The sequence below is a fragment of the Opisthocomus hoazin genome, chromosome 11 (assembly GCF_030867145.1).
Source record: "Opisthocomus hoazin isolate bOpiHoa1 chromosome 11, bOpiHoa1.hap1, whole genome shotgun sequence".
NCBI lineage: Eukaryota > Metazoa > Chordata > Aves > Opisthocomiformes > Opisthocomidae > Opisthocomus > Opisthocomus hoazin.
The window spans coordinates 16,428,068-16,453,609 of NC_134424.1; the positions used below are offsets into that span (position 1 = coordinate 16,428,068).

General features: G+C 39.3%; 1 protein-coding gene and 1 long non-coding RNA gene across 2 annotated transcripts in view; one reads left to right on the top strand and one right to left on the bottom strand.

The window, feature by feature from the left end:
• Positions 1-427: 427 nt before the first annotated feature.
• Positions 428-25,542, top strand: part of DCP1A (decapping mRNA 1A) — a 38,073-nt gene continuing 12,958 nt past the window's right edge. The window contains exons 1-6 of the mRNA XM_075432523.1: positions 428-757; positions 1,473-1,513; positions 3,315-3,442; positions 11,664-11,730; positions 18,030-18,168; positions 22,305-22,424. Coding sequence (XP_075288638.1) covers positions 623-757; positions 1,473-1,513; positions 3,315-3,442; positions 11,664-11,730; positions 18,030-18,168; positions 22,305-22,424 — 630 coding nt within the window. The 5' untranslated portion in view covers positions 428-622. The remainder of the gene's footprint in view (positions 758-1,472; positions 1,514-3,314; positions 3,443-11,663; positions 11,731-18,029; positions 18,169-22,304; positions 22,425-25,542) is intronic.
• Positions 7,889-25,542, bottom strand: part of LOC142362690 (uncharacterized) — a 40,214-nt gene continuing 22,560 nt past the window's right edge. Inside the window, exon 3 of the long non-coding RNA XR_012765225.1 lies at positions 7,889-8,025. This is a non-coding gene — a long non-coding RNA (uncharacterized LOC142362690). The remainder of the gene's footprint in view (positions 8,026-25,542) is intronic.

Sequence of the window (25,542 nt, forward strand, 5' to 3'; positions counted from 1 at the left end):
TGAAAAGAGTCTGGCCCCGTCCTCTTGACACCCACCCTTACGATATTTATAAGCATTTATAAGATCCCCTCTCAGCCTTCTCTTCTCCAGCCTAAAGCGTCCCAGGTCCCTCATCCCGTCCCCCTAAGAGCGATGCTCCGGTCCCCTGACCACCTTATACAACGCGCTCGGGGGGAGTCAGTGGAGCTGCGCAGAGTGAGTGATCCGACCCCTTCTTCAGCAAAGCACTGAAAGTCCTTTCCCCGCAGCACCGAGTGAGCTGAACCGGAGCGACAACACCCCCAACAGCAGCCTCCCGTGCGGGGGCAGGCCGAGAGCCCCGCGGGCCGAGCCCGGCGGCGATCGGGGTCTGCGGGCAGCACGGTAGCGCCGAGGCCGTGGCTCAGCTGCGCCAGCTCCCACCGAGAAGCTCGGCCAAACTCCGCAGTCGGCGGAGGCCCGGCCGCTGCGGGTGCTCACCGCCCGCCCGCCCAGCCTAACCCCCAGATTGGGGGGCACCTAACCGCCGGGAGGAACGGCAGGCGCGGGGCTTGGGGTTCCGGCCGGCGGCGGGGACGGGTGCGCCGGTGACACCGCGCGGCTGCTTCTTGCCCTCCCCCGCGAGTGGCTGCTGGGATCCAAGATGGAGTCGGTAATTAGAGCGGGGCAGGAGATCAGCCTGGCGGCCCTGAAGCAGCACGACCCGTACATCACCAGCATCGCCGATGTGACCGGCCAGGTAGCGCTCTACAGCTTCAGCCCCAAGGCCAACGAGTGGGTGAGTCCGTAGGAGCGGGCCTGGCTTGGGCCGGGCCGGGCTGGGGGGCCCTCGCCCCGGCAGCCGCCTGGCCCGGTGCCGCCCGGCGGGGGAGGCTTCTGCTCTTGGTGGCCGGGGCTGGGGTGGCCTTTTTAAAAAAAAAATTGCAGTTTGTTGTTGTTGCTCTTGCGTGTCGAGCAGAGCCCTGATGCGGGGGGAGCGGGGTTTGAGAAGTGTTAGTAGTCGTCACTGCGTTCGGACGCGGTTTTTGCCTGGCCGCCGGTACGGCTTGCCGTGGAAACTGAAGCCTGGAACAGGGCCGCGCCCCGGAGATACGCGGTTTTGCTGCTGGCGGTGCTGTCATCGCCATGGTTCAGCCGCGGCCGAGGAGGGCGGCCTGCCCCGTGCTTGTCGCTGAGGGAGCGCAGCCTGCCTTTCAAGTAAGGAGCTATGAGGAAGGTGTTCAGCTCCGACGCAGGGAAGTTGTAGAGTACTGTTTATTGCATCATCAGATTGATAGCACGAACAAAATCTTCTGAAAACGGGTTTAATTTCCTAACCTTACTAAGAAAAAATATGTCATTTCTTAAAATAAGAGATCGTGGTTTCAGTCCTATGATGCAAACGTCATGGAAAGATGAAAATATTGTAAATATCTGTAACTAAAGTGCTATACAAAAACTACAGAAGTGTGTGTACAAGAATATCCCCTAAATGCAATTGGTGTCTTTTGTAGGAGAAAACGGACATAGAAGGGACCTTGTTTGTGTACAAAAGGTAAGGGGGTTTTGTGTTTAGGATTTTTTTTCTTGGTTTTCCTTCCTTAAGAAAACAAACCTCAGGTGGCTTCACATGTAGCTTTCGTACTGGATTTACTGCATCCAGTAAACTCATAATTATGTGTTTGTCTAACTGTTAACATCTGTATAGTCATTTGAAAAGAATAAACTCTGCACGTAAGTGCTTTTGACAGTTGTTCACCTAAAATACTGCTGAAAAATCATCAAACTTGACAAACACTGCATATGTATCCACACAAAAACCTTGTTTATCGAGCTTATTTTGTTAATCCAGTAGCATTTGTTAATGTGTTGAGTTTGTTAAATGCTGAGTCTTTCTTTGTCTTCTAAAATCCATAAAGTTGATTATGAAAACAATACAGATGACAAATTAAATAATCTGTTTTAACTTAATCTCTGCAACTTCCTGACAGTTTTGTAAATGGATGAAGTAGCCTAATAGCTAGAGATCTGCTGGTGTATAGTTTTGGGGGCTACTTGATTTCCTCTTCAAAACCATTATTCTTTTTCCAGTTACGTGGGATGGGGGAAAGAAGCGGGAGGGAAAAACAGCACATGAAGCCAGTCATGGACTTAAGTTTTCTATTACAGGGAAATAAAAAAGTCTGACAATTAAATACCACTCTGTTGAATGTAAGAAATATAAATAATGCAGACTTAATCCACCCTGAAACAGACTGCCATAGAGCAGGTCATTACAATGTTTTATCCTGGCACTGTGAAGGGATACTAGTAACCAGTTCCTGCCTACTTTTCTTTAGCTCCAAGCTTGGAAATACGTAATGTAAGAAAGCCAACCAAACTAAAACCCAAAAAACTAAGCAAAAAGTTTCCTTGTGACTGGCTGCTTATTTCAAACAAGTCCTGTTAGATGCATTAAAAGACTAATTCATGATGGTAAGGATTGTTTTTGCCCCCTCCTTAGAAGCTCCTGACAGATTTTGTTGTCGATCTTTGAGTAGAGGTGGCCACATTGTTACAGAAATCTCAGCTCTTAGTAGCTAATTATATCTGATTTTCATGCTGCCTTCATCATGCTGCCCTGTTGATGATGTGACTGCTTACAGGCATGGTTGAGTATGCTGACATGACATTCATGCAGCAAGAGAAAACAGCTTTAAAACTATCTGTAAGTTCCAGTGCTTGCTTGCTTGATGTTTTCTTTTTCCACGTGGTGTCTAGCAAAAATCTAGAAAATAAAAAATGTTCCACTCAGCAGTACAATTCTGAATAATATCTACTTTGAGGACATTGAGTTAGGTCTTATTTTAAGAGTCTCCCTTTCAGAAGAAATTGCTGCTTCTTGTTACCCTCTAAGTGTATTTCATGTTACTTAAGATAACAGCTCTTATTGTCATACCTATTTACGATAAAGTAAATGTTGTTTCTTATGTGGTTTGGTTTTTCTCCTATAATAAAAGATTCTAAAATGCCTCAAAACTGTCTTACATGAAGTATTGAATACAGTTGCATTTTAATCCTGCACCTACCATAGTTTGTTTTTTAATAGACGTTTTTGAGGCAAATCTTTGAGTCAGCAGTTTAGCAGTGTAGAACTGTAATGGTAATCCTGCTTTGAGGTAAGTGCAGTTTTAAATTGAAATTAGTTGGCATGCCAAGAAATTGCATAGAAGAACAACTATTAGAGCTTCAGAACTGCTAAAGCTTCAGCTAATAAAGCAGTGGAGATTTGAAGATTAATTCATAACTGTGTTTCAGAAAATTGTATATGCTGATCAAGGTATTAATCCTTGTCTTTGTTTTAATTGAAACAATAGGTCAGCTTCTCCTTATCATGGTTTTACGATAGTGAATCGACTGAACATGCATAACCTGGTTGAACCAGTAAATAAAGATTTGGAGTTTCAGCTCCATGAACCCTTTCTTCTCTACAGAAATGCTAGCTGTGAGTATAACTTTCTTTAATCTGTATAAACTGCTGTTTTACAACCTACACCACTTCTGATTACTGTGATGTCTGTTTCAAGTATAATGTAATGGGGCGTGTTCCAGTGAAATGTCTAATGACGTTTTCTGTTTACAGTGCTAGACTTACTTCTATAGTTGTGGTATTATACTATGATGACCACCTGCTTTCAAAAGAAGCAGGATATACTAACAAAGTTCAATAGTACTGTATTCTTTTTAATTAATGATATGATAGGTTTATCTAAACGTATACACAATGCTATAGCATTAATAAAAAACTATGAAAGAATAGTGAAGATTGATAGATTGTGAAATAATTTAACACCAAGGACAGTTATAAGGGCTTCCTCTTTTGCAAGTGAAAATTTGAGTATTAATCAGTAGCTTCTTGAAGAAGTTGAGAAGATTGCTCATCTCTAGGTTGATGGTTTCTATTTCCACAATAGATTTCGGACTCGGGAGATAGATGTCCATACTAAATTTCCTGGAGTCTAGACTCCAGCAAGTCTGGGTGTTGGGATATTCATTACACAGATGAGTGGTAAAATAGTAGTCATATCTTCTTGCTGCTTTTTGAATTCTACTAGTGTTTTGAGTCATCAGTCAACCTTCAGAGTCCCAGTGTACTATGTTCAAATTAGGTATGCACTAACAATACTGTCACTGCAAAGAGCTCAAAGTATAAATTATTTAGCCCTTAAAGAGTGGAGTATATTAAATTCGTGTTACTTAAGTATATAAATAAAAGGCACCCCACAGAGCAGAGGGTCGTCCTGATGCAAAGATATTCTTTCATGTCCTCTTTTCTAGGCAAAATTCTTGAAACTAGTTTGCAGCTGTCTAGCAAAAGGTTCTCCTTGCTGAGTTACTTGGAGGACCTGTATGCTCTCTGGATACAGTACTTCCTCAACACCATGTCTTCTTCCTATCAGAATGTCCCCTTGAATTACAGATTAAGAACACTGCTTTGGCTATGCCTCAGCGTACCCAAAAGAACAGTCAAATGTTAATCCCTTCCTGTTTCCGCCGTGGAAAGCCTCTAGGATCTGTGGGGAGTAGGATAGGTTCCATTATGGTGACAAAGAACAGCTTAAGGTAGGTAGTCTTCTCTGTTTGGTAGTCTTAGCAATCCTCCTTCTCTAAGTGTCATCGAGAGGAAAAAGTCGAAACTTGTCAGTAGTCTAGGAGATTAGGGAAGTAAATGACTGGCAAGAAATTGGGAGGGGGAAGAAAATACCACATTGAGTTGGATGTTTGGGCGGGTTGCTTGGTTTGGAAGGAAGAGGAGCTGTAGATAATGGTGGTGGGGGTAGGATGGCTGGTGAGGTGGCAGCAGAGGAAAGAATTACAGTTGTGAGATTGGTGACGTAAGGGAAGCAGGAAGTTGATTGGTTTGTTGGAAATGCTGATAGTATAGGGAAGCAGGAGGTGCTGTGGAATTACCATGGTGAATGCTAGTGGGAGTGACTAGAGGATCACTTGAAGGAAGCAATCAGAGAAGGTAGTCTGTGTGTGAGTTCATTAGAAACCCCTGAAGCTAATTACATGCCTTTCTCTCGTTGATAAAAGCTCCCCTTTTCCTATGGGACCCTATTGTGTAAGATCTGTGGGAGCTGGGATGGAGATGACATAGACAAGTATGAGGAAGGAAGGAAGGAATTCATACAAAGGTGAGCGAGGGAAGATATTATAGACTGGATATGGGATATAATTGCATTCTGAAATAATCAAGAGTATTTTTTCCCCATTATATCTTTCCCATTGTCATTTTAAAAGACTTTGGTTGGAAACTATCCTTTTTTTGCGTCACTCTGTCCTGCCTCCTGGAAGAGGGTGGTAGCATGTCCAGAAACAGTCTACACTGATTACTAATTGAAAATGTTCAATGAAGTTAGTGTGTCATTAGTTATTTCCCTGAGTGCTACAAATCAGCAGCAGATCAGTTTTTGTGTGCTCTACTAGTGTTCATCTTGTTCAAATACAAGCTTAAAAGCATAGAAAATGGCCTCTAAGCTTTTTATTCCTTACAGTTTCAGCACTGCTAACTCCCTTATGTTTTGCATTTAGCTGTTGTGGTTTGGATTTTCTTTTGCATGCGGTTTCCCAAGTTTTCTGACCTCTGTCCCCTGAGCTAGTTAGAAGAAAACATTATGATTTAAATATTCAATGTTAAATCTGTTTGTCTCTGTCTGCATAGTATTTGTGAAACTTTAAAAGAAAAAATTGAAAAAACCCTTCAGGATTGATTTGGATTTGCAGACAAATTTCAACATGTATATGTTTTATATATATGGGTAGGTTAGGGGATTCTTGTACAAGTTCTTTTAATGCAGAGAGATGTCCACTTCTGCTCAGCTGCCTGCTGGCATGAAAAACCTTTGCATTTTTGTGACTGATTCTAATAGGAGTTTTAAGCCAATGGTTAATCTAATGGTTATCTCTAAGGGCTTAATGAGAAGCTCTTCTGAGATCCTTTAATGACTGAAAGAGGATGGACAGCTAGGTGTAGTGCAAGGAAAATATGCCTCTTAGGACTGTTGCTGCCAACACTATGTTTCTTGTAGAGTGGGATTTTTTTATGTTGTGCGTGAGGCAATCAGCTGTGATCATTAGAAACTCCTCTGAAGTGTAAGTTTTCTTGCTAAGACTGCTGAATGGTTGAACTGGTGATTCTGTTTCCTTAGCTTACAGATGGGGAATGGTTCAGACTACCCTGATAAACACCTAATTATGTTTAATAATACTGCTGTTTGGCAGAGACAAATATATTTTATGCCTGTATACTTAGGTTGTGACAGGGTCAGTGACAAATGGCGGTTTACACTTCCGCGGGGAATGGCAGAAGATGATCAAAGCAAAATTATGCCAGCACATATTCGTGGAGGATTCCATGTCAACAATCTTTATAGCTGAATATCATACTACTGTTTTATAAACTTCACATTTTCACTTTGTTCTGGGATTCTGTCTTGACTTAATAGACCTTGCCCCTGTTATCTTCTTACGTATACCAGACCTCTGGCACTTCTGTCTTACATGGTATGAGCTGTTCTGAGTATATCAAGTGATGTATTCCAGTCTATGCAGAGCAGCTAACAAGTTAGGAGACTTTGCAAGTAGCTTTTAAGCATTATTTTTGCTTGGCTGGATACTGTAAGAATGATTTGCCTGTTATGCTAGATCCTGATATTTTTCATGGGTTTTATCATTTGTTTATAGTTTGGTTTGTTCAAATACTTATTTTTAATGTACAATGGAATTTCTGGTTTGCTGCATATCAGAACTTACTTTTGTTAAGCTATAGACAGGAGATCCTTTATCCAATTGCACAAAGACTTTTTCATACTCTTAGAACGAGACTAGGTAATTGCCATTTTATTTTTGTTTATTCTTTCATAGTTGTTGGGGGCTTTTCCCCTGTGTTTGTAGGGTGGGATATGAAGGAGTTTTTCATGGGTGTTCTGGAAGGAGAATAGACAAAGTGATAAGTACCTTTGTTATATCTGCCTTTTGTTGTATACAAATGGAAGACATTTAGGTCAATTTGTTATTCTGCTTAGATGTAACACGTGTACAGGCACTCCAACACCCCCCCACCTCCCGAAAAAAAACCCATGTTGATATTCCAGCTGTTAGTGGGGAAATCTTTCCCAGCTCCAGGCTTTTTTTTTTTTTCTCAAAATCATTCTGGCTACATAATATAGTTCAAGCCCCAAAAGAATACTTAAACCCAAAATTTGAGGAAGGCTATGTCTACTTTAAAAGTTATATATAATGTTGCCCAAAAACTCTCACCATTTATTCATAAGGCATCAGATGCTAAAGCAGAAATGACAGGGGTGTGATTAAGCAGCTGCAAGATGTTATACCAGTTACAGTGGTAACTAGAAAAAAAAGTATTCTACTTTTCATTGTTAGAGAAAATTAAAGAAAGCAAATATCCCCAAATGTGAAAAAATCAAGAAATTAAGTCAAACAATTTTTTTTCATTTCAGTACTGTAACATATTTGAAATCTAGAATTCCTTTTAAAAGGTAGAATTTTTTAGATTATACTTGATACTTAATGTGCTATTTATTATTGCTTAATCTGGAATATGTGTTGGCAGGTACATTTGATCCTTTAACTTTTCCTCGGGACGCATGCACATTCTTTAGAATATTCAGAGTATTTGTTCATGAAGCGTGGAATCCCATTGACCTATTTTTTTAATGAACTTAAGCTTGTTTCGTCTTGTTTGTATTTTGTGAGGAGTATGTTAAACTGTTTAAAAAATGCATACAGTTCTGCCAGTAACAATAACTGAAAGTTCAGTACTTTCTTTCAATCTGTAATGTGAGAATTTGGAGCTGATAGTTCATAGCTTGATTAATAATAGAGGAAAATTAGTGGAAGTTTTAAACAATGGCTAACTTACCTCTTAAAGTCTGCAGGAAGTATTCTTCTAAGTCTTTCTCATTTATAACTTTCCCTCTGTATTGGTGGCGTTGGTCTTGATTAAAAGGCTTTCTAATCCAAGCTACATCACTTGGGACATCAGGCAGGTTGATTTCCATGGTGCTGAAAAGACAGATGCTTAAGCATAAAACTTGGGTATTACTATAAATGGTCCTTGTTTGGTGTGGGTTTTTTGTTTTGTTTTTTTTCTTGCTTGCTTATTCCTGTCCAATGGTAAGAGTCAGTAAAACAAAAATAATGGATTTTGGAGAGGTTTATATGTTTAAGTGGAAAACTCAGTTACAAGGTGTTGTCTTCTGGGCTTGTATTATCATTAATTAAACAAACTTGTATTCATAACAGCAGAAGCAAAATGATTTGCATTATTTTAAATGGCTTTTAAAATTCTTTGAAAGAGCTCCTGACTTGTTTCAAAACAGGGCATCTCTACTGGTAAGGAAAGTCTCTCACTATCACCTTCACTCCCGACTGGTAATGCACTAAGTACAACATATCTCTCTAATTGCTGAAGCTGAATGGCTCTCCAGCAAGCGCATTAACCCGGTGGTTTAGTCTAAGATAAGGAGCCTGTTCTTGATACCTTTATAGCAGAAGCAGCAATGCAAGCTAGGGGGAGGGGAGGAACCATTGAAAGCTGTTAGGAAGTTCTAAAAATATTTTGTTTGACCTGAAAGATAGCACTCTAACTAGAAGGGGTTTTCTGCTCTGGTTCAGTGCTGCAAAGTAGGAATCCTTCTCACTCCACACTATACTTTATCAGCGAGCAGTTTGTTAAAGTATTCCTCATTTTGAATGTTCTTTACACCTGCTGAATTACTCCAATGCAACTGCTTGTGGGCTTGTGCTGTGGACTGTATTTGGAAAAGCCACTTCAAGTTGCAAAACAAGTATAAAAACTATCAAGAAAAAGGCGAGCAAAAATGCAGTCCTAGAGTGAATGGACTCTGAAGGCTGCCAGGTTTCAGCTAGGTCTGTAACATTCACAGCTGTGTATTTGCTCCATAGCAGTGCAGCAAGAGCAGGAATAATTGAGCTTGGGATAAGCTGGGCCTTGCAGTGGGGTCTGGAAAGCTCCTGGAGCAGGCTGAATACTCAAGGGTGGTCCTGAAACCCTGCCCTGGGTGTTCTTGTAGTGATCACTGGAGGTTGGTGCTGGGAATGGTGACTTGGTTTTCCAAATGTAAACCTTGAAAGGGCAGACTAAGTTCAAAGCATGGCTTCAAAAGGGCTACGAGGATGATGAGGGGACTGGAGCATCTCTCCTACGAGGAGAGGCTGAGGGAGCTGGGCTTGTTCAGCCTGAAGAAGAGAAGGCTGAGAGGGGATCTTATAAATGCTTATAAATATCTTAAGGGCAGGTGTCAGGAGGATGGGGCCAGACTCTTTTCAGTGGAGCCCAGCAACAGGACAAGGGGCGTCGGGCACAAACTGAAGCAGAGGAAGTTCCGTCTGAACATGAGGAAGAACTTCTTCCCTCTGAGGGTGACGGAGCACTGGAACAGGCTGCCCAGGGAGGCTGTGGAGTCTCCTTCGCTGGAGATGTTCAAGACCCGCCTGGACACAAGGTCCTGTGCAGCCTGCTGTAGGTGACCCTGCTTCAGCAGGGGGGTTGGACTAGATGACCCACAGAGGTCCCTTCCAAGCCCTACCATTCTGTGATTCTCTGTGAAGTCTGTTTTGAATAAAAGGATATTAATAGCTAAAGTTGCATGTATGAAATATATCAGATATAGTAACACAGTTGGGACACACACATATACTTCTGGGGCAAGGGAGCTGAACTGATAGTACAAATGAGTCCTCTTTTGAAAAGAGGATGGTAAACATTCCGGCCTGTTGGACCATATCTAAGTTAATGCCTGAGTTTACTTGTTCATAATCTGCTGTACATCTTTGTAATACTGCTAATGTCCTGCAGTGACTCCCTATGATTGCTTGCCAGTAGTACAAAGTGGAAAAAAGCCTGATGCTCTGTACACCAAACAGAGATTTGGATCTACTTCTGGTCTTGTGTAGGCCTGTTTCTGGCAGAATTGAGTGTGACTCGCGTCATTTGTCCCATTAAGATATCATTATAGGTTCCTTATCTTCATTTCTTCAGCAAGTATGCTTTTGAAGAAGCTTTCTTCTCTTGGCAGTTTGTCTGACAGTGGAGTCAGGGAAGGGAAAGAGTTTTTCTTCAGTGTTCAAATACGCTACATGACTAAAGTAGTAGCTCAGACTGGAAACATTTTCAGGTTTCTGTGCAGTAGACAATCCAGTTGTATTAAACTGTATATATTAATATTTCATAAGCATTGATGAGATGTATGAAATGCTTTTTTTATTGGCTTATGCCTTTCATAAGAAAAAAGTTCCTTAAATTCTGCTGTATTGATTTCTTTGCTTATAACTTGAAAAGCTTTGTTGTTTATCATTTAAGCTGTAACTTCTAAAGAAACAAACACCCAAATGAATACAGTTGTTTTTTAATAAAACAAAAAAAAGAAGCAAAGTAGATCTTCAGTTTGTCTTAGGATATTGCTGTAGAAATTAAGTGTAGGCATGACTTTTTGGGGTTTGGGTCCAAAACAGTAAGCCTAGGACAACTAGAAGGTCTGGGGAAAAGTTTGGTAAATAATTGTCCGCTCTGCCATGGCTCAAAATAATTTTGACTGGACTTTGCTTGAGATTTTTGAATGTTTTGAGGAGGAGAAAAAAAAAAGGGGGGGGAGGATTTCGCTTTGAAATAAAAGTCTGCATCTGGCTGGAAAAGGCTATGTGTTGGGGGGGGGGTTAAACATTCTTTCACTTTAAGTCATATTTTTATAACTGGCGAATTCAACTTCATAAAAATGTTGGCATGAACTGCAGTATAAAGATGAGTTTTAAAAGGCTAAAAGTGTCTTTTCAGAAATGAAAATACTTTAATGGTAACATACGTGAAGTGTCTGATGGCCTTTGATGTATTTGCACACTGTGCATTGACAAACTTCATAGGTGAACGAAGATTTAAAATAACCTGCTTTTGTGGGTTGGATTAAATAAAATTCTGAAGAGTTCTGCAGATTTGTGGCGTTGGCACAACTGTGGGGACAGTAAGGTGATGAGTATGTGTGTTGGTTAAAAAAATGGCCTCTTTGAAGTGGGGTTGCTGATGAAGAAATGGTACATGGTACTATGGACAAAGTTTCCCTCTGTCGGAGTGTCTTTCAGCTCAGTCATCGGGCTCTAACTCTGCCAACTTTCAGTGGAATTTTACCTATATAGTTACTTCTATTATGAAAAGAATTTGGGGAGGGAACCTTCCATAGAGCATCTGACTGAACTGTCATACTGTAATTCAAACTTTACTATTTTTGTTGAGCTTCAAAAATTGACAAATTTAAAAATGAGTTTTTTAAAAAACATGGCTATTATTTAGCCTAGTTTAAATGGTAAAGTCAGTAATTCAAAACAGAGGGTTACAACTGTAGTAAGAAGGCATCTGGTAGTTAAACTTCATTTTCCTGCCACTTTTGTTTATAAACAGTATCAACATTTTGTAGTTCTTGCATTTAATCTGACTGAAGTTGTATTTGTGTTTGCACATGTGCAATCTCTCATTGCTTTATAAATAGTAGTCAGTCACACACAAAATATTTGATTGGAAATTGATGGTAATTCATATGTTGCAGATCTAACGGACTGCTGATTTTCTGTTTTTTTCCTATGGATTTTTTTTAATTCATCTTACACTTGCCTTTTTTCTTCTTTTCAAGTGTCAATTTACAGTATCTGGTTTTACGACAAGAATGACTGTCATCGAATAGCAAAACTCATGGCTAAGTAAGTACAGTGGTCTTATTCTGTAATTCTTTTATGCAATACAGAAAAAAATATTGACCCTATTTGTCCTATTAAATGTGTTTGGTTTTTTTCTCACTCTCCTTAAATAGAAAAATACAAGGTTCTTGCTGGTTCTTTGTATTTTTTAGTAATCAAAATGTTTGGTTTTTTTAAAAACTACATCATCAAAATTTTCATGAGTGGTAAAAAAGTCAGTTCAAGTATTAGCATGCTCCAAAGAAAGCAAGTATAAACAGTGTTTATTTTACGTTTCATGTTGTATAGGGATGCTGGCAGAAGACCCTCTGATGCAGAAAGTGTAATCAAATAAATGATGGCTACATTTTTTTGTTGGGTTTGTGATTTGTTTGGTGGTGTACTGGTTTTTGTTTGGGTTTGTGTGGTTTTTTTAAGGCTTAGTTGTTATTCCCGACTGAAGTGAACAGATTGGAGAATAGTGGGAGAGGTAGGTGGAATTTTATAGAATTCAAGTGATGTTAGGAGAGTAAGCAGAACTATGAAATAATGGGAGCTTGTTGTTGCCAATTCTGGATTGTTTGATTTTTGTTTTACTTCTTTCTTTCTTTTTCTGCATTGGAGATAAAGTTTCTTTATAAAGCTACCATGTCACTTGCTATTATCTTGTGGTTCCAAGGGCTTCTAAGATATCATGCAGCAGGAGAATTTCTGAAGTGATCTCAATTTAAAGCAATCTTGAAAGACTGTGTTTGCAATAACATGGGTTTGTTAGCTGGTTTTAGCTGCTGTCGCTGTAGCCATATGGTTAATGTATCTGTACTGTACATGGTTGCCCTGCCACAGCTCAGGAGGGCTTCAGACTAGAGTACAGAAGTTTGTGTGAACAACAGAGGTCAAAGAAGGCTGGAACTGGTTGAGTTGGCAATGTGGCATAAAGTCTTTAAAACTTCTTGTGGTTGGAGGGTTTTCTTGCACCTTTTTGTTCCTTCAGATGAGGCCTTGCAGATTAAGTCAAGACTTCTTACTGATAGAAAAGGATGAGCATTAAACAAATCTTCAGTGTTCTTACAAGGGGAAGGAACTTGAAGTGTGTGACAGGGTAGTTCTGCATTTTTGCTAGTGTATGTATTGCATGGGATATCTTCTCATCCCTAGTTCTCTGCTTTTCTTCATCACACTCGGCTTTCCTGAACTTTCTTTTTTATTGCATGCCTTAATCACCATGTCATGTCTTGCAAGTCAGAACATCTTGAAGACTGGCAAAACTTAATTATATGGAAACTAGTCATAGTGTAGACATTTTAAGCTGGATGCTAATATCTTATTCTGAGATTTTTGTTTTGGGTTATTTTGGCTTCCCCCACAGAAGCAATGTAAGACAACACACATGACAAGACTTGATATCAAGGTCTCTTTCTAAATTCTTACTTTTTTTTCTCTCATCCTGATAATCCTGTACAGTTTCCCATGTTTGTTTTTTTTTCTTCTCCCCAGCTCTGTTGGACTTTTTGCTGTTATTTGGCTTGTCTAAATATGAGGATTAATTATAATGATTAATGGAAAACAATTGTGTGAAACTGACTCTCAGAAATTGTTACCCAAACAAATAAAATGTCAGTTGCCTCTCTGCTTTATAAGCAGAGCATCAGAACAGCAAGGTTTTCATGTTTTAAAGCACCTTTTAATTTAAAACTATGACTAATGTTTGCAGTGGGGGGGAGAGCGGAATCCTTCAAACTCTACCATACTCTTATTCTGTCATGCACAGCTGTACTGCAGATCTAAATGTCGTGTAGCAAACTTGAGTTCATTTAGTAATAAACTAGTCGCTATAGCACAAATCACGGGCTATAGATACTTCAGTGTAATCAGGTAACAGACCAGTCTAGCCATGGCTCAGCAGTCCATAAAGCACATCTACCCTTTTTGCTGAGTTCTGTAATATTCTGGGAATAACTGTAACCCAGTAGGTTGATTTAAAGTCAGTCTGGGAATGGTCAAAGCTTTATTGTCATCTGCTTTGTAAACTACTGTAGCCTGCCTTTCCTTGGGTCCCCGATGCCTGTACTGCAGCTGCTTTAACACACAGGCAGAAGTGCCAAAGCTGGCATTATTGTTTTGCCTCTGTTAATGGGCGAGATACTCACACACTCTTGTAATTGTAATATCTCGGCACCCTAGAAAGTTTCTGAGATTACAAATTACTTTGAAAGGTCAAAAAGTGGAAATGTATTTTTTTGAATGTTGGATTTTTTTATGATAGGTGTTGGAACGACTGTGGATTAGGAGTATCTTTGAAATGGAAATTAGAGTTAATGCATCAAGCAGACTTTGGGGAACATGTATTGAGCTTTGTCACTTGAGACTTATGCAAGTGAAACTAGAGAAATCAAATGTGTACCTAAAGATTTATTGATTGGATATTCACAGAATACAGTTAAATTTTGTTGAGCTGGCTAGGACCTCACTTTAGTATGATTTTTAGTCTTGGCTGCCATTAACTTGGTAAAAAAAGGTATAAGTGATCTTTGCTAGTGTAAGTACTGCTAGTAATAAGTCTTTCATTATCTGAGTGCTGTTTATAACGCCTTTCTTCATTATTAGATTGTGGAATGTCTGAATGCTTCCAGTTCTTTTTTCCTTTAAAATTGTGTATTGGTTTGGGGCTATCAAAAGTATTTGGAGAAGCTGTTTTTATACTGAGAAAGTGTAAGTATACTTACTAATTTGTTGAAAAATCATTGTGAAATGAAATCACACTTCATTTGGTACCACATGCCTTACAGATTCTGAGTATCTAAAGATTCATATTAGGGAAAATAAAATGAAGGCTTTTTAGTTGCACGTTACCGTAGCATGGAAAAGCTGCACTTCTGAGGCTGTTGTTACAAACTTGATGAAAAACAGATTGATATTATTTTGCTGACATCCATTTCCACAAACATCAAGCTTTCTCTCCCCCAAAATGGGTAGAAGGCCGTCAGAAGAAAAGCAAAAACGCTGATAATTCTGTGTGCTTCTCTACAAGACGGAGGCTGAAATTGCAGGAATTATTTCATCCTGGGATGAAAGATGTATTTAAGAAAACTTAAAATATACTTTTAAATTTAAAAAATAAAATTGCATCTTGGAGAAGGAAAGCTGCATTTCAGCTTATAGTAGCAGGCTCCATCAGGCTTAGCTCAGTATGTTTTGAAATATATATTTATGTTGTCTTCCAAGAGTATTAATTTTGTTCCGTAGTTTTTGTCTTTGTCTTGGGTGGAAATTTGGATTGGCACACTTTCGTGGGGGTCTTTTTTATCACTGATAGGAAAGAGTTCTGCCTTTATAGTATATCAGAGCTTCAAAAACATAACCATAAAAGGTTTCAGGGAGATTTGCATTCTCTTTCCTGCTGTTTGGCTTGACCTTATTGTGCCAGACTGAGTTAACAAGATTGCAGGCCATCCATTTATATTTTGGTGGCTTATCTTTAAAAGAAAAGTAAATTAGCTTTAGTGTGGGCTTTGTAATCGCAGACTTCACCTCTCACATTCTCTCTCTCTTTTTCCCCCTGCTCCCTACACTCCTCCTGTGAGGTTGTGCCAGGTATATTTTCAATGCTCGAAGTGTAAATATTCTGAAGCAAACTGTCACAGCAGCTACTGTGTCCCCGAGGGAATATGTGCCTCTTCCACTGTCTGATATAATGGAAAGAAACAGCAGGCCTTGCTTAAAAAAGATTTAATCCTGGATTGCACACAGAGCATGCTCAGTGTACAGATTTGCTTTAGTTGACTGTTTTCCCCAGCAAAGGTATTTGATTTACAGAACTTTTTTTTTTTTTAAAGAATTCTAGAATTTTCTGAATTTTAAAAAAAAATTATGGGAGTCATCAAACTGCTAACTTTAGAAAGAATTAATTTGGGTCAAGTCAAGCTGATTGAGGTATGAACTTTCTACAAGTAGGACAGAAACTAGGCTTTTTCAAATCTTTGTGAAACTATTGCACTCTGGCATGTAAACTTGTTGGGTTTTTTTTATTTTTATGTTAGTTCATAGGCTTGTTTTACCCTGTTTCAGCAGTGAGACCCAAACTGGCTTCTAAGATACTCTCCCACTTCTAGCTTGCTGCTAGTATCTCGGACGGTTTTGGGAGTATACTGTTCCACAGTTACCCCTTCACCACCATCTGAATGTAAGCTGCACAAGACAGAAGGTGCAGGAAGAGCTGTTAGTTACCTACATGAGAAGATAATTTAATTGTTACTCTTCAAAAAAAAAAAAATGTAAACTTTAAAAGGTTACAAATACTTCATAATGGACAATAGAAAAATCTTACTAAATGTTTTTCAGAAATCTTTGTGAAACGTTTCTGTGAAATGGATGTACTCCCTGATGATGTTTTGCTGCAAGACTAGTTAGTGCTATGTTGCTGGGAAGATGTTTTGTTGAAACCTGCTGGACCAACTAGTTAAAAGCAGAAGGAGGGTCTCAAGACTGAAGCCTTTGCTTCACCTATCAGGCTGCACATGCATGACTTCAGCTGTCCAGAATTTTCCCCTAACTGAAGTATTTTTTTTCTGACACAATTATGCTGATACTTAAAATCTCAGCAAAGTGTTCTGGTGCTTTTACCTTGCCCTTTCTCACCCCTAGTTTTGGAGTTGAATTTAGATAAGTCCTAAGTCAGGACTGTATGACCACGTGAGGTGCTAGGACAAAATGTTCTCTCAGGGTGTCTCCATAGAAACATTTGCACAGTATTGAGCTGCTTCGTCCAAACGAGCACAAGATGCAGTTCTTGGCCATTGTCGGAGAGTGGAGATTGGCCTTCCTATCCTGAGTTGCATTTGGAGGCGAGTGCTTGCTTACAAGCAGAGAAAGCTGTACTAATAATGAGAAGCTGGTTAAATAAGCAGTTTGTACGATTAAAAATTTCCAAAGCAATTTTGAAAGCAACATTGAATTGTTAAAAGCCAAATCAAACCCTTCTTCAAATAAACACAGCTAAACTCTAGTAAAGTAAAGAGGCTTGGTTGCTAGAAAACTGGGAAGAAACTTCTAAGACTAGAACTATTTTTTTTCCTCAGAAATGGCAATATAGAGGTGCATATACCTCATTGCTCTACAGTCTATAAAAATCTAGAGTTACTTCTGAATCCAAACTGACCCAAAGAAACTGGAGGCTGGAATGATTGACACTTTCTGTGATTGTTGTGATGGCACCTCTTGGCTCCCCCATCAGCCATCAGTTCCACAGCATGAGAGTTCAACTGACGTGCCAGCTCCAGAGCTCTGCCCTGTTTACAGTGCTTGTTTTTTCTTAACATATTTGATTAATGCAGGCTTAAAAAAAGAAGGGATTACAGGCTGGTGTGTGTTTATTTCAAGAGGATAAGCTTTAGTGTATTGCACAGCCATGTATATCTTGTGAACTGCGTATGGATTAGGAGTAGAACTATATGCTGCCTTTACTTTTATTAATGAAATGTACCAGGTACACATCATCATCTTGCATATCTTAACCATCTTTTAAACTTTTTTTTTTTTTAATAATATTCTATGATTCTGTGATACTTGAGGCAGGTAGGGGTAGAGTAGAATTGGCAAATGAACCATAGACACTGAAGGCCAGAGGGAAAGATGTGTTGTAGACCTGCAGGTAATTGGATGACTGCAGGGCAGCTAGAGAAGAAAATCGTTTGCCTTTCTTTCCAGAGCCTTAAGTGGGCGAGTAAGAGGTAACTTGCTCTAAGCCTTCTTGCGGACTGACTCCAGAGACATCTGGTATAAGCCAGCTGTGTCCAGTGTCCCCGTGGACACTTCCCAGTGTCCTTGTTTTATTGTATAATGGCAGGCCTTATCCTAAATTAGAATTGTTTTGTAAGTCATTTCATTGAATGACATAGCTTGATTTGGCTAAATATGGAAAAAATGCATGTTAGGAAATAAAGAGTAAAAAATTTATTTTGCTCAGTACATGTGCTCTTTGTGTAACATGTGCTTGAATGTTGACGTATTTTATTGTAAAAATGTCTAAATAAGACAGTTTTACAGAAGTAGTGTTTACTGTAAGCAAACTTTGTGAGAGACAGACAAGTGCTCTCTTGATTGGAGAAGAAATCGTACAGACCATTTGACAGTTTGACTTGTATAAACTTTATAGTGAATGAAAACTTGTGTAACTCTAGTCAACTATCTGTTGGGTTTTTATATCTATATAAATATAATATATGTGTGTTAATATGCTGGGAGTACTTTTTTCTTTACTGCTTTTTACAAGATGTTAACTCCAGATAAAATTTTAAAATCTTCATTGTCCTTTCCTGTTTCAGAGTGGTAGAACAAGAAGCTCAGAGATCGCAGCAAGTTTGCCAGGACAGAAAAAGTCCCAGCAGAACCAACGGCTGCAATGAAAACAGGCCCATTGACATCCTGGAAATGCTTAGTAAAGCCAAGGATGAATATGAACGAGTAAGGAAATTTCTCTGTTCAAGTTTTTTGTTTGTTTGTGGTTTTTTTGTTGTCTCCTCTCCCCCCCCAACCTTATGGATCAATAAAAACACTACTTCTACTTATGAATAAGGGGCTTATGACATCATATGGAGTCCACTGAAATAGAGCACCCTGTGATTTCTGAGAGATGTGATAGAGAATAATTCTGATATACTAAATTGTCCTGTGCAATACACTCTAACCCAAGACAACAAAGTAGTGTACCTAATCCATAATTAATACGACTCTATATTCTTGTGTTTGAATTGCTACCTTCTGAGGAGAATAAATATGATTTTAAAAACAGATACTTGGAGATACAGACACAACAAAATATTTTTCTAACATACATGCATGGGCTGCTTAATTTCAGTATTGATCTACCATCTTGTTTTGTGAGATCAGTGTCAAAGAAAACATGAACAAATAGGTATATGTGTAACACTGTAGAAGAATGTACCACTGAGCGTGTCTGGTTTTGTGATCTTGAAATTCCGTCATTGTAAATATTCCTTACAGTGCCTGACACTTTGGTTTTTCTTTCTTTTCCTCTGTGCTGCAAGTCACTGGAGGAGATCTGCTATGATCCATGCCATAATCAAGAGCATTCACTGAGCTGCGTGCTAAAATGCTTTGGCATGTTAAATAATATAACAGAAGCCCAGAAACTTCAGGAACTATCCCATGTCTGTGATACAAGCACAGATGTACAATGACTTAGAGAGAAGGGGTAATGTGGGGAAAAATGTGTGTTTTAAAATGGTGTGGGATTTGCATGTTGCATGAATTTATAGGTTTTGTCTCTGTAATTATTACCTTAATGGGCAACTATTTGCCTATTTTTTCATTATTTTTAATTTTTAAGAAAGCCTATCTGGAAACAATTTTTTTTTTAACACATCGGCTATGTTTTGTTTGAAGAGTAGGCATTCACTGCCATTGTTTCAGTAGCCTTCTTTTCAGACTGATGTCCTTTTCCCTCCTTTAAGTACACTTTACTAGCAAAGTCTCTAATTTCAGGCAAGATGGGTTGACTACCAATCATGTGATCGAACTTGAAATGTAACTTGATAGACCCATTTTACAATGATTTCTACTGCTGTGAGAAAATTTTGTCTCCATGAATAGTAAATAAAAATTGTACCCAACACTGTCTGTCTCTTCTTAGTCTCAGAAGAAGTCTTCTGGTATTAGAGATTACAGATTTAGTCATTCAGTACATTTGTAGACTATGAACCATATTTTTAATAGCTATAGACTAACTATAACAATACTGTTCCTCTGTCCTTCTGTTCCCGAGTTTACTACTCCTGTCCTGTCTACTATGTGTCTACCCTTTTAATAAATTAAATGATTTTTGGAAGGGTGAGTCTGGTATCTTTTGCCAGTTCTGAATTCACAAGTTTACATAGTGAGTTCTTTTGGGAAAGAATTATTTCATACAGTCCTGAAGACTGAATTCATACATGCAGGATGCATACAAGGGTAATATGTGGGAGATCCAAAAAAGGAAACAAAGATTCTGAACATGCCTCTCCCCAGGTGTAGTAGTAGAAGAATGTGCAATGGTAAGTAGTGTGTGAGTATAACATTGCAGAGCTGTGGTATGTTTTTTGTTGCTGTACTGGTGGGAGAAGACTTGGCACATAGTAGAGTGCATGATTCCTTCCAGAACTTGCTTGTCCAGTAGGTTACAGCAGAGTTCCTTTGAGTACTTGGGATTTGAGTCTCTGTAGGATTCTAAATTGTTAACGGTATAGTGTGGGATGAGGAGTAAAGAATGAACATGTGGATTAAGCCCTGTATGAGCAAACTTAACTTGTCACTTTCTGACATAGATTGAGGGCAGGTGAATGTGACAAACCATACAATATATTTGACCAGGCCAGATACTAGTTTCTGAAAATCAGTGATGTGTTAGATTAAAAAAAAATCGCTTCTGAGTCTCTGAGCATCAGTGCTGTTTGGGGAGAAGGTGTCTTTGTACAAAGGCCAGCATTGTGGAAGTAGCAGCTTTTGTGAGAGCACAGAAGTAAGCATCAAAACCTGAATGACTCATCTTTCAGTGTTGTATCAATTGAGACAGATTTGAAGAAACTGAAGGCTTTTTGAGAAGGGGGGAAAAAACCCTCAAAAAAAGAAAGCATACACCACAAGAACTCACTGTTTTGGTAGTACCCTCTTAGGGTGTGATGAAGCCTTTGTCCCTCCTTGGTCTTGCAGTATTGGATAATACATATTTCCAACAGATGCTCTTAAAAGTGACTCAAAAAGGATATTCCAGCTTCTTCTCTCCAAATTTTCAAATCTTTTTCATGTGAGAGTACTGAAAAGCTTTTGCTAGAAATGAAGTTCCTGAGCATCATGGAACAGCTTCTGCAGACAAGTAAAATACTGGTAAACAGGCACTGGTATGCAGATTCTGTGATGGACAGTTGATGTCTGGTGCCTGTAATACAGTAGGGAACTATGTAGGGCATGGACTACAGTTGAGCTACTGTATAATTGGGCATTTTGTGTCTTGATTAGTTGTTGTTATCGTGTGTGTGTGTTTGATGCTTTTAGAACACTAGTAAAACTAGAATAAGTATTCAATTTCCTTTTTGTGTGTATATGTGAACTGAATCTGTTGAACACAGTCCCATAGCCTGCTGTGACTGTAGTTATGTAGAATTTGCCAGATAAACAGAATTGAGCAATATTCGTCACATTTCAAGCAAACTTCTTTGGAGAATGTTTTCTTGACCACCTAGGCTTTAGCAACAAACCTCTGGCATGTTAATTTTGGAACTCCTTGTAGCCGAGGTGTGTCAATGTTAACATGGTTAGGTAACCAACTTGTTTTGAAGATGGCTGCTTGAAAGACCTTTCCTGTCTTGATTTTTTTTTTTTTTTTCAAATTATTTTATGGCACTCAGTAATTATGCATGAATTTGTATTTAGGAGCAGAAAGTACTTATCTGCCTGGTACATTCCAGATGGATCATACAGTAATCCTTGTGTGCAGCCCACATGAGATTGGCAGAGTGTCAGCACGAGAAGGGGGCAGAGAGAGTGAAAAAGAGATTTATGAAGGTCTGAGTGACTTAATCTAGGATTCCAAATCAGCTTAATCCTTGAAGTACTCGCTACATCAAATCCATATGTGAAAATGAATGAATTCTGAGATTTTTTTTTTTTAATGAAGTAAATGGATGCTTTTTACAGCGTAGTGTTTTGTGTGTATGTTTCAGTATGAGCATCAAAACATCCTCTAGTGAAAAGAAAACTATTCTTTGTCTGACTTTTGTAACCGCAAGGCATCCAGCATTTCAGGCACAAAGAGTTTTGAATTTCAAGTTAGTGGCTAAAAGTTGGAAAGATGGAAGAGAACTTGCTTCTTGCCTCTGTCCCTAAATCACAATGTATAGTCTTGATTTTGTATTTATTGCTTTCAATTTGAAATTGAAAGCAAAAAAAGTGAAGCTCAGATTCTTTTTTAACTTGTTGCTAAAAAGTTTAACCCATATTTTGCTGCTGTGGCTAAGTGACCAGAGCAATCATCATGTGTTGTGTGGATGTTCAGCTATATTATATGCATAAAATACGGTAGCTATTGAAAGCTAGACTGTTCTACAGTTTTTTTTTACTGGTGATTCAAACTGCAATAAAATTTATATTAGTTTATGTATGTTCTTATTAAAGATGAATGTCAACTCGATTTGTAATCATACTGTCTGTTATAATGCAACACTGGTCTTTTTTTTGTCTTATTCACAGAAAACCAAATTAACACCTTCTGAAAATACATGTACATGGTTAATTCAGTCTGGTGGAAATAAGTCAGTGACAAGGATGTGAAAAGCATACCTTTTTTTTCTTAGTGAAAAACTTTTGAAGCCAGTTGTCTTTTTTTAATAATAAAGAGTAAAAGCTTTATGATTGCATACCAGATGGTGGATGTCTTGGTATGACTTTTATTTCCTAAAATTTGTGAATTTCAGTGTCTTACAAGCATCGGTACTCTGTACATTATCTGTATTTCAGTGAAAGTGCCATGTGAACAGGATTGTAGGAGTGGATAAATGTAGACTTAAAACTCATGTATTTGTGTTAATTTTTTTTTCCTCCCCTAGAATCAGATCAGTGACTTAAGTATTATATCAAGTTCTGGAATGCAACAAAATGCAAATCCTCCAAAGTCAGAAAGCAGAGAGTCTTCGGAACAAAAAACTTCATTACTAGTGCAAGAGCAGGTATGTTTCATCCAGACCTAAATAAGGTGCCTTTTTTTATTTATTGCTTTGTTTTGGTACCAAAGTATGTTTTTTGTAGAATGCCTGCAGTGTTGTCTGCTGAATGTATTGCCTCTTTAAATAAGCTAATGGGTTTCAAGATTTTAGGATCCTAAATTCTGTCTTTTGACTTAGCATTTAAAAGTCATAGAATCATTAAGGTTGGAAAAGACCTCTAAGATCATCAAGTCCAACTGTCAGCGTATCACCACCATGCCTGCTAAACGGTGTCCTGTAGTGCCATATCGACACGTTTTTTGAACACCTCCAGGGATGGTGACCCCATCACTTCCCTGGGCAGCCTGTTCCAATGCCTGACCACTCTTGTAGTAAAGAAATTTTGCCTAATATTCAATCTGAACCTCCCCTGACGCAACTTGAGGCTATTTCCTCTGGTCCTATCACTTGGTACATGGGAGAAGAGACCAGCACCTGCCTCACTACAGCCACCTTTTCACGTGGTTGTAGAGAGCGATAAGGTGTGCCCTCGGCCTGTTCCAGACTAAACAATCCCAGTTTCCTCAGAAGCTCCTCATAAGATTTGTTCTCCAGACCCTTCACTAGCATCATTGCCCTTCTCTGGACACACTCCAGCACCTCAATGACCTTCTTGCACTGGGAGGCCCAAAACTGAACACAGTATTCAAGGTGCGGCCTCACCAGTGCCGAGTACAGGGGCACAATCACTTCCTGCTCCTGCAGGCCACACTATTCCTGATACAAGGCAGGATACCATTGGCCTTCTTGGCCACCTGGGCACACTGCTGGCTCATGTTCAGCCGGCTGTCGACCAGCACCCCCAGGTCCTTTTCCGCCGGGCAGGTTTCCAGCCACTCTTCCCCAAGCCTGTAGCATTGCATGGTGTGGTTGTGACCAAAGTGCAGGAGTTGGCACTTGGCCTTGTTGAACCTGATACAGCTGGCTTTGGCCCATCGATCCAGCCTGTCCAGATCCCTCTGCAGAGCCTTCCTACCCTCCAGCAGATCGACACTCCTGCCCAATTAATATGAGGCTGTGTTGCACTACTGTGAATATCCAAGTATGTTTAAATGGGCTAATTTGGATTCTGGAAGAAGTCAGTCTGTGGTAATGTGCAGGATGATGTGCAGGGCCAGGAAGCAAGGAAAAATTACGTCTGTCTCATTATTGAACTAAATATGGCATCAGTTAGCTGCATACTGTGTTGCAGTCTTTCACACGTGAACTCAAGCCCTGTTGTGTTTCAGACACTTAAGGTTTATCTGTGTTGATTTCAAAGCTGTAGCTATGGTCCTGCTAACTTAAATCAACAGTGAATTGCTAGACATGAAATGGAAGGCTCTTCAGTTATGGCAGCATTGAATTCTCTTTGGCATAACTGAAAATGTGTTTACCTATCTTCTCCCAAACCACTTCTGTAGTTTGCATTGAACTGCTGCTTGTATGACTGTTTGGTAACGGTATCAGTCAGCTTGGCTGATTCCTGTGTACTTAGATTGTGGGAAAAGTGTGCATGGTTTTGTGTTGGTTTGCTTCGGGGGGGTGTGTTTTCTTGGAGGCAGGGGAGGAGCGTTGTTTGAGGGTTTTTTTCCTGTGTTAAGAACTTTTTCACAGTATATTCCTTCCTCTGCAGGAAGGGAATTACTGTTAAAAAAAAAAAAAAATTCAGTGTTTTTTGGGAGGGATGTTGCTCAAATTGTGTCAATACCAGTGTTGAGATCTATTTCGGGTAAGTGTTAAATACAGCACATTGAATCAGCATGTATCCAAATAATCTACAAATTGTAAAACTTGGTGTTACTCCTGTTATTAAAGTTTAAACCACAGTAAAAATGCTAGTGAAAATAACCTCTGCCTCGTGTAAATGTTGTCTTTGAGCTACAGGAAACTTGTTACAAAATACTTAGTATCACCACTGGAGGTGCTGGAGTAGGTATCAATAGTTCTGTATTTGGCTCCATTTTCTAGTAAGCATTTCTGCACAAGGAAGCTGTAGCTTCCTACAGGACTTCTTAGAGATAAACTTAGGAAAAAAAAAAAAATTCTGCAATAGCTAAATTCCCTCCACTCCCAAGTAATGTGGGCCTGCTTACAGTGCCACCCGGTGGGCACGGCAAGGTCAGCAGTGGTTCTCAGAAGATGTTCTGCTGAGGTCAGCTGCAGGTCTGCTGTTGTGTTTCTGATGCAACAAATCTCTGTCTGACAATCAAAATGCCCTGTGAAAGCGTATGCAACCTTGCACTTAGTGCTTGTAAACAAAGTACTTTGTAGTAGTAGTAGTAAGTAATTTCAAGTACAGGTTAAGGCTAGGGTATGGGCAGCAGGAATCTGTTTTAGGGGATGGGGCAGTAACAGTTAATGAATTAAAATGAGGGGTGCGGAGTTCGCTGGGATTGTTGGTTGTGACAGCCCCCTCTGCTTTTGGTTCAGCACCGGGGATAGACTGGCGCCAGTAGCCAGGTCTGCTTGCTGCATGCCTGGTCAGCGGGGTTGCTGAGGCTTTGTTTTAAAAGAAGGTATTTTCTTTTGGCTCACTTGATGTAGGCTGTACACAGTCAGCTGAAGTGCCCCACCTGACAGTGCATGGAATTGCATGATAAAATTGGAAAGATAAGATTCTAACAAATTCCTCTGAAGTAATTAAAGGGAAATAGTCAATTTATAGAACAGGTGAAATAACATATTTTAAACTCTGTTGAGCTATTTAAAATAATAGCTGCAGAGATGTTGGAAAAAACAAAAAAACTGGGTAACTTAAGTGATAATTCTGTAAAGCTAATGAACTGGGTTCAAATATATAATAAATGTGTTCTTAATCGGATTTTTAATAACATGGATAACTGGAAGACTCCTGGCAAAACATTCCGTTTAACCTGCAAAAGTACTTTTTTTTTTTATCAAATCAAAACAGGTGACCACTGAAATTAAAAAATAGTGTACGTATGAGAAGTGTGGTGAGTTTGCTAAACCGCCTCCAAAATGTCACACTTGTATGTTGATTTTCTAACTTCATTTCATGCTAAAGATATCGCAGATTTGGGAATTAAAATAAATGTCTTCTCTGATATTCTGAAGTTCAAGTTTTTTATCTTGGCAGTTC